This window comes from Gadus chalcogrammus, chromosome 8, assembly GCF_026213295.1.
Source record: "Gadus chalcogrammus isolate NIFS_2021 chromosome 8, NIFS_Gcha_1.0, whole genome shotgun sequence".
NCBI classification, from domain to species: Eukaryota; Metazoa; Chordata; class Actinopteri; order Gadiformes; family Gadidae; genus Gadus; species Gadus chalcogrammus.
The window spans coordinates 449,285-461,784 of NC_079419.1; the positions used below are offsets into that span (position 1 = coordinate 449,285).

The following is a 12,500-nucleotide window of genomic DNA, read 5'->3' on the forward strand; positions in this document are numbered from 1 at the left end:
TTTGCACCTGTCACAGGTGGAGGTGTGTTTGCCCCTGTCACAGGTGGAGGTGTGTGTGTACCTATAGGAGGCGTGTCTTTACCTGGAGGAGGTTGCCAGGGAGATGAGCAGGGCCTGGAGGATGCCCCTGATGTAGACGATGGGGCTCTTCTTGGTGATGAAGAAGTACATGGCGGGCAGGATGAAGAGGCCGTGCAGCACCAGACCCATGACCACTGTGATGGCGTAGAAGCCCAGCTTCTTGCCCATGGCCGACGGGTCGTCCATCTCCAGGATCTTGCCGGCCACCAGGAACACGATGCCGAAGGGGAAGTACCTTGGGGAGCAGGCGTATCATTGGTCAGTTTGAGGGGTCCCTGTGTGACGGACAGGTCTTCAGAACGACGGTAGAGTCGGTAACCCACACCAATCTAAGATGGAATATAATAATAATATAATGCACGAAATCACTAGTAAACCAATGTGTTGGTGAGCTCATCCAGGCCAACGTTTGAATGTTTGAACCTTTCAACCGCTCCCGTGTGGACACACAGATGTTATTCATCCTTCTGGGAGGGACTACGACGATTCTGTGTAGACAGATTTGCATTAAAAACATGTGGCGCTTAAACCAAATACATTTCCCAGTATCCCGGTCAATTACCGGTAACAAGGCATCAGAGCCCATTATGCCCATTATGCTGCTCATCCTCCGTCGGCGTATAGACGGAACCAATCCAACCCAACCGGGTCATAGTTGGAGCTGGGTCTGTGACAATGCCAGCAGAGTTCAGAACACTGTCCCTCCCAGACCTAGCTATTAACACTAATCGCTCGATGGACGGAGTGCCATACATCCACGCACCAGACACACAACGGGGTAACACTCCTTACTCCCCCCCCTCTCACACACCACACACCAGCATACCATAAAGCATGGCTTCCATTCATGTTTTTGACCACCACTTGCTTTCATATAAAGTCGAGTGCTGTTATACGGTGCACAAATTCATTTTCCAAAATGATCAATTTGTGTGTGTGTGTGTGTGTGTGTGTGTGTGTGTGTGTGTGTGTGTGTGTGTGTGTGTGTGTGTGTGTGTGTGTGTGTGTGTGTGTGTGTGTGTGTGTGTGTGTGAGAGAGGGGGGCATTGGATTGACTCTCACTCTAATCTATACTCCAACGAATCGACAGTGTGACGTGCAAAAGTATGCATAAATATATGCTTTCAGTATTCATTTTTATTTCCTAGAACTTTTCCTGCCAGTCGATGGAGGGGTGTGAAACACACACACACACACACACACACACACACCACACACACACACACACACACACACACACACACACACACACACACACACACACACACACACACACACACACACACACACACACACACACACACACACACACACACACACACGCACAGGAAATGCAACCAAAGTAGCTCTGAGTCAACATAACGATCTGACCTCAAAAATAACTTCAGGGGTCCCTTCTTGCATCCAGCGCCATTGACGTCCTTTTCTTGCTAGTTTGCGGCAGAAAGCTGATTTTTTTCCCCGCAGCAAACTCACGCCACTACACCCTGAGAGGCGTGTCGGCGCAAATGATACGTGGTGCCAGTGGCGGCTCTAGGGGCGGGACCACAGGGCCTTGGCCCCTGCTGAAATCTGACGCCTCGTGCCCACTGCACCGTCAGTCAAAGGACGTGGGAATGCGTGGCTGACGGATGGGGGAGTAGTCTTTGCAGAGGCATCCGTCAGCCAATCAAATCGCTTCCCGCTAACAACAACAAAGCCGGGTTCTTCCCGCTTCTTCCTGCTTGCTGCGTTGTCATTGCAAGATGAGCCGCTTTCCCGCTTTCCCGCTTTCCCGCTTTCCAGTATCGTCAGAGCCCGAGTCGTGTCACAGTGCTTAAATTTGCATACGTGCATTGCGCGTCCGTCCCCATTCAAAGTCAACGGGGATCAGTCAACGGACGGAGGTAGTGGGCACGAGGCGTGATTGGCCCCTGACGTGCTCCTGTTCCGTCAATCAATTGACGAGCGGAACTAATGCGTCGACATTGGCGGCAGTAATGCGTCAATGCAACGTAGGAGAAGAAGCAGACCTGCGGAGGTCCCCCCCGTCAACAACTCAGCGCAAGGTTGGTACGGTTTGCGCTGTGCTGTATTACACTGCACAAACATTTGCCACATTTGCCTAATTTAAATATTATGATTTCAAAGATTGTTCATATGTGTGAAACCTCATAGAAATAGTGTGTGGATTGTGAAAAAAACTAAAATCCATAGGGGCTGCATGAATGTACACTGTAGTAGGCTATGCCATGCGTTAAAATAATAATGATAACAATAATAAATTCGAGCAAAGTATATCCCAGCCTTAAAAAACGAAATCTCGTTTTAGGGTAAATTACGTTGACGTTGGTTAGACTTTTAAATCAATGCATCTGCAAACACCGTAGGCTACAGCAAACATACATTTCCTTGACACAGACATCGTGTACAAGCCCATAACTTTTAGGATTGATGAGTATTTGAACGTGAGGAAAGATTGTTTTACCACGAGTGAGTGTATAGAAGAATGAATGAACGTGGGTGACGCAGGTGTGTCTGTTTAAACCCACGCAAACTAAACACGTAACGCATTATACATGGCAATGCATATTAACGGGGCGACACATGCATATTATGAACACAAGTTGATGTATCATTAAATAGACCCACAGTTGCGGCCACAGGACCGCATACCATATGTGTGTGTTAAGTTCTCTTTGCTGAAATTTTTTTCTGAAGTTGTAGAAGAAAACACTATTCCATGTGTGAAATAGGCCATATTATTTGGACCTAAACTGAGACATTTGACGTTTGAAATTCATGTGGTCATGCATCTGTCTCAGTGGAGACTGCAAACGCGCTCTCAAAATATCAATACGTCAGGTTCAAATGCGCTCATGGCTCCTAAAGCGGATGGGAGATGGCCCTCTCATTGGTTTAGTGCACGTTACGCCCAAAACACACCTACGGATATCAGGCCAACCCATTTTAGATTTGCGTCGGGCGCAAGAGTCCTTTATCCTCCGGTATAATAGCAACAGCGCCAGAGACCCGCCCACAAAGCTACTTCCGTTTGGCGCTTCTCACTTGCGTTTCAGGCCGGTTCTGGGCCCAAGTAAATGGAACCGCTTACCAAATGACAATGGCGACGATCTTCAGGACGGCTTCGTTCAAGCTCTGACAGAAGTTGACGAGAGCGCTGCCGTTGGGCCCCATTCGGCCCAGCATTATCCCTGGAAGGAGAGAGGGAAGGAAACAAGCCAGGAAGGAAGGAAGGAAGGGAACCAAGCCAGGAAGGAAGGAAGGAAGACATTCCTGAAATCAATGCATACTTAAAATTGATGAAAGACAACGTTGTGAATACATGAGTTATTATCATCCGAAAGGGGATCAGCATCATCACGTGTCTAGGACTTTTCTTTACGGAAATTTCCCAAAAAAATATACCTGACAAAAATATAAAGAATATAAAGAATATAAAGAATATACCGCCCAATGAGGTAACACAATGGTGTTGGGCAGCCTATTGATGAAGACCTGTGCATTTGCAGTATTATGAATCTAATGAGCTGGGTGTTGTAAATACGGCAACAGACTCGCCCTTAAGCTCACTTGAGTGCTGAGCATCGTACAGTTCTTCTATTCGTGCCTCCAAAAATCACTAAACAGAGCTCTCGAAAATTACCACTTTGAAGCGTTTCAGATTTTTCTGATTAACATTATTCAGGCATTTGTCCATTATGATTTTTTTCTTTTTTCTCCGTTGGCATGTTTGAGATAACTTTTTCACTAACGTGTTGCTAGATTAGATTAGATTAGATAAAATACAATTTTATTAATCCCCCGTAGGAGAAATTAGTTTGTTGCAACAGCCCAGCAGCTGTGGAGAAACGAAAATCGCTAAGGTAAATGCTAAACTAAATGCTAAAGTAAGGACAAGACAAGACAAGACAAACAGAACAAACAAGGCAAACAAAACTGACGGTATAAACAATATAAATCATAAATTATAAAAGTGTAAAGAGTAAATTGTAAATTGGTGGATGAATTCCAAAAATGCTATGTCAAATGACGGTATCCTCCGTTAGCGTGTTTCTGGGCTTTTATCCGCTGGTTGTCCGTGTTTTGGACAACATGTGAAGCGTGGGGGGGCCGGCGTACCCATGGTAGCGGAGAAGATGACGATCCCCAGGACGTTCATGCCCTCACTGGTGCCAGGCGACGTGCGCATGACCACGTCGGGCGGCGGCGTCAGGTCCAGAGAGAAGTTCTGGATGTCTGTGCCGTTGTCGTCCTGGATACCGTAGATGAAGAGGCGTCGCGTGGTGGTCTCGTCCAGCAGCTGGGCCACGGTGGGCCGCGGGCCGGGCACCGGGATGCTCTGCGTGCGGTACTGAAGACACGGACGACGAGACACCACTGAGTCATCACGGACAGCACATGAAGACATGACAGTAACAGCGTGACATGAAGGGAGGAAAGGCCAGGGAGGAGAGGTGGGCTTTGAGCCTCGGGTTAAAAGGGGTGACGGAAGGAGTGCTCTGATGGAAGGGGCCAGGTAGGGGAGGGGGGCTTTGAGCCTAGGTTTAAAAGGGGTGACGGAAGGAGTGCTCTGATGGAAGGGGCCAGGTAGGGGGGGGGGTAGCTTACAGCAGACTGTGAGATGTGGACAGAAGGGATTCAAACCCAGAGCCATCGGCTGGGAGTCATGCACACCCTGTTTACTGCTACACTATCCTGCCCCCGTTCATCTCCAGGGCATATATGAACCTACAGCCCTGCTGTTGGAATACAGACAGACGATGGACACTTTTGATGGGTCTTTTGACCTTGGATGCTAAATTGGTTGGTCTCAGAGGTCGTTACCTGTTGAAACGTAGCCTGGACCAGGTTGGCCGGAAACATGTTGCTAGGAAAACACAACAAATAGATTTGATTAGTTTTATTATTGGATGCAATCAAGGGCGAAAAAAACTATTTCTTTTGAGAAAATAAGGTAATTGCTGTGGGTCAAAGTTAGGTTAAAATATGTTTTAGTAAAGGCAGATGTGAAGAAATGTGGAACAGCTTAAATCAAGTGAAAAGACGAACGGGGTTCAAAAGTCTAAATGGAGTAGTAAACAATGTAAACATGCACACAATTTGAATAATGTAAAATGGTTGGAAACAAATAAAGTGGAGAGTTAGTGATAAAGTTTGTTCTGATGATGTGTGTGTTAGTGGTGGATTTAATGATTCGTTTACGTGAACCAGTTCGCGTCAGTCAGTTCGCCAAGAGGAGTCGTTCGCGAATCCTTCGTTCGTTTGTTTGTTTGTTCGTTCAGACCGTCCAGTTTCCGTTTCCGGTAGCGGTGAATCGCATCATGGAATGCACCCATTGCATGGTTCTCAGCTGAGTCAGTCAGACTCAGTGCTACCGGAAACTCGACTGAACTGGTTCAGTCGAGTTTCCGGTGAATCGAATCATGGAATGTGTTTCTCACAGTGAGTGAACGAACTGTCAGCGAGTCGTGGGTCTGGGAGGAGTCGAGTCCGGAACACGAACGAGACGAATGAGACGAACGAGAGAGAAGAACCAGTTCGGTTCGTTCGTTTTAACGATTAGTTCATCCTCTAGTGTGTGTGTATGTGTGCGTGCCCATGTGCGTGTGTGTATGGAAGTAAACCGTATAGCAATCACCCAGTCTCTATCCATATAAACCGGTGTCCCAACCCACAAACGCCCGATATATAACAATCATATTTTCAATCGATTCATTATTTTAGCCCCAGTGTATCAAGAAATACTGTCACCGTTTAAGCTTGAAATTGCGTTTCTTGGTTAAATATTGACGTTGTTTTGGCTCCACGACGTCCGCAGTGGTTAGAGTCATCTAGAACGTCCTCACGCTCCAGCCTCAAAGTCAGTGAGACCAACTGGAAATAAACGAGGAGGTAGAGCAGATATCTTGTAACCAAAAGGTTGCTAGTTCATTCCCCGGCTCCTCCTAGCTGAGTGAGTGTTGATGTGTCCCTGAGCGAGACTCTTAACCCTAACTGCTCCTGACCAGCTGGCTGTCGCCTTGCATGGTTGACTCTGCCGTCGGTGTGTCAATGTGTGTATTAACCGATGTATGTCGCTTTGGATAAAAGCGTCTGCTATATGCCCTGATTGGAATTGATATCGAAATACTTGAAGATACAAGTGTGTTGATTTATAAATTGTTTTGCCAAAGGTTAACTGTTAGAAAGTTGCAATGCTGAAGTGGGAGGAGGGCTTGGCTGGCCTCCAATTGACTTCCATTGTAGAAAAATATATTTATATGTAGATCTTAAAAGGTTTAAAATGTATTTATATATCTTAAAAGATTTAAAATGTATTTATATATATGTATATATATATATATCTTAAAAGGTTTAAAATGTATTATATATATCTTAAAAGATTTAAAATGTATTTATATATATATATATATATATGTATATATATATCTTAAAAGGTTTAAAATGTATTTATATATATATCTTAAAAGGTTTAAAATGTTGAAAAAATTTGAATTGAGTCTCTAGGTGAAAAATAGTGGAAGGAGATAGACCACAACGTTTGTAGAGAATAATAAAGACAGGAATTAAGAAAGAAAGAATAATAGTTGAGCAGTTCATGCAACACTCCCATATGAACATTATAATGTGTCCTTAACATCAAGCTGACAGCAGCAGTTCATCCAACCTAAAGTCATTGAGCTCCAACCTTTAATTTAATATGTGTGTTCATGCACGCCTGGGTGTGTGTGTGTGTGTGTGTGTGTGTGTGTGTGTGTGTGTGTGTGTGTGTGTGTGTGTGTGTGTGTGTGTGTGTGTGTGTGTGTGTGTGTGTGTGTGTGTGTGTGTGTGTGTGTGTGTGTGTGGCTGCCACACACAATTCTATTATGGCGTGTTTGATTTGAATAACAACTATGCAATTAAAAAACGTTTCATATTCAAATTCCTAATTACCCAACCTTAACCACCACCTCTCCGCCCTGCGTCAGGGATGGGATCGCTCAAACCGGCCAATCCTGACTAAGGCCAGACTCAAAGCAGGCCAATCAAATGCTTTCTGCGGATATGGCGGGGCGGCTAACTCCGATGACCCTAATGAATATAAGTACATCGATGCCCACCCCCACGGCGGTACTTAACACGCAGCAGGAAGCAACCGGGGGACGCCACAGAACACGAGCGTCTGGGCCAACATGTGAGACGGAGGCTGGAGAGAAGCTTTAGTGGATAAACCCAAAGGCACAGCTGTCCTCTGTGTAGCACACACACACACACACACACACACACACACACGCGCGCACGCACGCAAGCACGCACGCCCGCGCACACGCACGCACGCACACACACACACACACACACACACACACACACACGCGCGCGCGCGCACGCGCACGCACACACGCACGCGCACACGCACGCACACACGCGCGCGCACGCGCGCGCGCACACGCGCACACGCACACACGCACACGCACACACACACACGCACACGCACACACACACACACACACACACACACACACACACACACACACACACACACACACGCACACTCCATTCACAGACATGCACACAAATATTAAGGCACACACACACACACACACACATCGTGCACACAAGCACGCAGGTATGTGTGCTTGGTATCTGCAGCCCACTGAACATCTGTTAGACGGACACAATGGCTCACCCTTTCTCGCCCGTTACCACCGTGGGGGCTAATAGGCTTACCCCCCCCCCCCCCCCCCCCCCCCCCCCAGAAACCCAGCCCCTCCCACCAAGCAAGCCCCCCCCCCCCTATTTTCACCCAACCGTGAACCTCGGTCAATGCTAATTAGCTTAGTGCTAATCTCTCCTTGTGGCCTCACGCACGCAGGCCTCTTTGGTGGGCTGTTCATAGCTCATAACAGGGGTGTGTGTGTGTGGGTGTGTGGTCCCAACAATGGGGAATTACATCTCCCCAGCATCTCCAGAGTGCCCGCTCCGACAGCGTGTGTTCGGTCACCACGCCCGCAGGTAGTAGCCAATGTCCCAGTAAACCAGAGAATACCGGAAAACATCAATGTCGAGTCCTCGAGTGCCAACCCTCTTGGGCCCGTGGAAGTCCCTGTGTGTGTGTGTGTGTGTGTGTGTGTGTGTGTGTGTGTGTGTGTGTGTGTGTGTGTGTGTGTGTGTGTGTGTGTGTGTGTGTGTGCGTGGGTGTGCGTGTGAGTATGTGTGTGTGTACACAGTATGACAGACCTCACATGGAACATATGATTCATATGTTTGCACATATGAGGGGGGGGTCAGGTGGGGGGGTCTGGGGGGGGGTCAGGGGGGGTCAGATGGGGGGTCCTCACCGGATCAGGTCCAGCAGGGCGTCGGCGGAGCTCATGATGGGCTTGCTGCTCTCCTCGGAGTCCTCCTTCTGGGCGGCGCCTCCCGGGTGGATGATGGAGACCATGACGATGCCCACCACCACGGCCACGAAGGTGGTCCACAGGTAGTAGGAGATAGTCATGATGCCCAGCCGGCTGGAGCACTTGGCGTCCAGGGCGGCCAGGCCGGACATCAGACTGGCTCGGAGAGAGGGACGCGTCAGACACGATGTGTTATGAATACTAATATCTGAAGGATCACGGTGAGCTGTGACCTGACGGGGTGAGCTGCTAACCCCCGTGCTAATGCTGTATAGCACGATGCTTTATTCGAGCGTCAATAATGTAACAACAATAGCGATATGCGCTTCGACATTAAAGCTCCCGATTAATTATAGGATACCGGCAGCAACAGCTGATCATAATGACAGCGGCGTCGGAAGACTTCAGAACACCTCAGAACAAACCGAGTGAACGAACGAGTCGATGAGTGAGCGTCTGCATGCAGGGGAGTCGGCAGGAAGATTAGTTAAAGGTCCCATGACATGCTATTTTATGGATGCTCTAATATGGGTATTAGTGGGCCACTAACACAGTATTCAAAGAGGTTCCCGAAATTCAGACGTGGTGCAGAGTTAGAGCCACTCCGAGCCAGTCGCACATTGAGCTTCCCCCAAATGCGCTGTTTTGGTGTCTGTAGCTTTAATGCAAATGAGGAGGAGGGAGGCGGGTCAAGGAGGAGGGTGGGGGTGTGGCCCTGAGCAGCTTGCAGCCACGGTACCATGCGCTCTGTTTACAGTGGATGTATCGCAATGGCGAGGCGCACACAGCCTTTAGCCGTGTTCTGTAAATATTCTAGAACACACTGGACTTCTGGAGCTCTATATCTAAATAATATCATATTATACATAGATATCTATATCACATAATATATAGTATCACGTCCAAAAGCTGTGTGAGCCGATATTAGGAATCTCAAACAACCGCGTTGGTTCTCCGACGTTTCTGGTTCTTCCACGTCCACATCAATCTGAAGTAGACTGAACCGCGACATGGAGGAGAAGGGGCTAACCCTAACCCTAACCCTAACCCTAACCCTAACCGAGCCGCGACATGGAGGAGAAAGGGATTGTTGCCGGGCAGCGCTTAGGCACCTCCGCCTCCTGCAGCGCCGAGGCGGTGGTCCCTTGGCAGCGGGAGACATTCGCCGCCAACAATCCCTTTCTCCTCCATGTCGTGGTTCATGTTCTTGAGGGAGTCAAAGCCAAAGTTCCTTTCCCCCAATTCATTCTCAACCATGGCTGAGATAACCCCAGAAGTACCAGAGACGAGAGTCCGACGTGTTATGCGCCATAACACCAAAAGCAGAACGGTTATCCAAATAACAAGGAAGTGTACAACACTTGCGTTACAGTCCTGGAGCTCTATATCTAAATAATATCATATACATAGATATCTATATCATATAATACATATTATCACGTCCAAAAGCTGTGTACGCCTCCACAGGATATTATGAATCACAAACGACTTTGTCGGGTTCTCCGACGTCTCTGGTTCTTCCACTTCCACATCAACCTGAAGTAGAACCGCACGCTGCCTGCTGCCGGCTGCCCGCTGCCGGGCGATGGTGCCTCACGGCAACCGGCGGCATGTCGCAGTTCATGTACTTCAGGGAGTCAAAGCCAAAGTTCCTTTCCCCCAATTCCTTCTCAACCATGGCTCAGATAACCCCCACTGCAGTCTCGTTGTGGAAATACAAGAGACGTCAAAGAACCGACAGCAAACACTTGCGTTACAGTGTGTGTATTCACACACACACACATGGCGCTCGCACGGTTGTGTCTCATTGGCGGGCCAAATTCTCTGGGCAGGCCAGGCAGAGAAAGGGGAGGAGCTTAGATCTTTACGACGACATATGGGACCACATTCCAAATCAGCGCGCTTGAGCCTCCGTTTTTTCAAAGGCGAGCAGAACACCTAGTGCTCGTTTTACACCAAACACAAGTTTTAGCCACTGGGGGACCATAGGCAGGCTAGGGGAACTCATATTTATGTTAGAAAACCTCATAAACTGAGATTTTCATGCCATGTGACCTGTAATTCAAGGAAGAAGACAAGAGCAGGTTTGGTGTGGAGGAGAATAATAAATCATACTAACTCAAGCGAATCGACATGGACCAAGCTCATCAATCTACTAATACATGAATAAAAAAAAAAAAACTCTCTGTGTGTCTCCCTGTCTCTGTCACTATCTCTGTGCCCTTCATGACATTCATATATTCGTTCCATGCTGACCCTTTGTTCTTCAGTTATTTTTCTCTCTTCCCTTTGCAGGGGGTTAACCACGGGAGGTGAACTGTGTGTTTGTTCAAACAGCAAACAGAAGGCTTTAGGGCCTAACTGCCTCAGAAAACCACCGATATGAGGTCGACCGTTGAATGTCAAACGGTCAAAGTCCCAACAGGGGAGAGGGAGAGAGAGAGAGAAAACCCTTTGACTCTCTCTCTCTCTCTCTCTCGCTCTCTCTCTCTCTCTCTCTCTCTCTCTCTCTCTCTCTCTCTCTCTCTCTCTCTCTCTCTCTCTCTCTCTCTCTCTCTCTCTCTCCCCATGTTTATGTCTCGTTTAGTGGGTCCAAGAAGGCTTGGAGACAGAAGTGGTCCAATTGGTCCCTCCAGACCAGTGGCGTCTTTGCATTAGGGGCCAGTGGGGCACGGCCCCACCAGAGAACGCTGCCGTGCAGGGCACGATTATACTTTTCTTTTTTTTTTCAAAAATGTCATTGAGCATAAGTTAATAATACATTAATTGTTAATAATTAATTACATGTCCGCAGTTTTAATTTGATGAACGCAATTGTTGTAGTGTAGTAGTTGTGTGTGAAATAGTTTGTTGCTCCGTCTCGTCTGTTCCGCTCGGTGGGGCACAGCCGAGATGGCCCCGTCTGCTGCAGTGTAGAAAACTGGTGCTGTTGCGCGAGCAAGCGCGTGCGCAGCGCCCGCTTCTGTTTCGGCGGTGGGGCCAGAAGTTTAGTGCCCCAAAGCTCTTCTCATTGGCTGATTTGTAGAAAGGGCGGGGTTTACGGCGGGAGCCGATCAGATCTTGCTAGCTGGCTAACGTAGTTACTGTTACAGTTACAGTAAATAACAACAAATGGACGTTTCATTCATTAAATGATGAATCGTGTTGAGTATCTGTCTCATGTGAGATTTAGCACTTGAACAGAAGTTGGAGATAAAACGTTTGGGACCACATCACCCGACGGATTTAAAAAATGCTTGTGTTTCACCTCAGCCACACAAAGGAGACCAGACAGCACTGTCCTTAAAGCACAGGTAATTACCATCTTAACCCAAACTTACTTAAATTTTCACCCAGGATTATCCAGGTCTGAATAGGCAACCACTCTATCAGGCTAGATTCATTGTTAATTGTACAGTATGGTGGCCTGCAAACTTAATGCAACTTAAACCATACTTCTTCTTTTTTTTGGTATATTGTGAGTGGTGGCTTTGTATATTGATTGCTGTGTAAAGGGTGTGCGCCGTTGTGTTTTTATTGTTGCCACGTTGTTGTTTTCTTGAGTTTTGATATTGTGAGATCTTGAACGCTGCCATTTGGTGGTGCTATTGCTATAATAGCCTAATATATGTCGTCAGATTCGCGTTTGAGTGATGGCATTATTCAGCTGCAATTTTGGTCCCCTCTGTCACTTGCTACTGTTTTTTTTGTGATGGTAGTAATATGTGGTATTTCTGGATTGCGTTATAATATTTTCCTGCATGGGCCCCACCAGAGTTTCCAAACCAAAATCGCCACTGCTCCAGACCAACCTCTCCTCATCCGCTCCTCTGTTCTCCACCACCAGACCAAAGTGTGTGTGTGTGCGTGTTTGTAGTCTTGGGCAGATGTGCGGCAGTCGTATTACAGTTTCGTTTAAACACGTTTTCTGGAACTATAGCTCAATTTCTCAAATCTCTAAACACAAACCTGAGAAGAGGTTTTGTCAAAACTACACAAATTCTTCTCAAAACAGATTTTTTCCACCAAACAGTAAACACAGCTATCAAATGAATATCG

General features: G+C 47.4%; 1 protein-coding gene across 1 annotated transcript in view; it reads right to left on the bottom strand.

Annotated features, from left to right (window-relative positions):
* Positions 1-12,500, bottom strand: part of slc1a7a (solute carrier family 1 member 7a) — a 36,590-nt gene that overhangs the window by 8,474 nt on the left and 15,616 nt on the right. The window contains exons 3-7 of the mRNA XM_056596468.1: positions 8,403-8,618; positions 4,909-4,951; positions 4,204-4,435; positions 3,176-3,275; positions 83-316 (exon numbers count right to left, since the gene is read on the bottom strand). Coding sequence (XP_056452443.1) covers positions 83-316; positions 3,176-3,275; positions 4,204-4,435; positions 4,909-4,951; positions 8,403-8,618 — 825 coding nt within the window. The remainder of the gene's footprint in view (positions 1-82; positions 317-3,175; positions 3,276-4,203; positions 4,436-4,908; positions 4,952-8,402; positions 8,619-12,500) is intronic.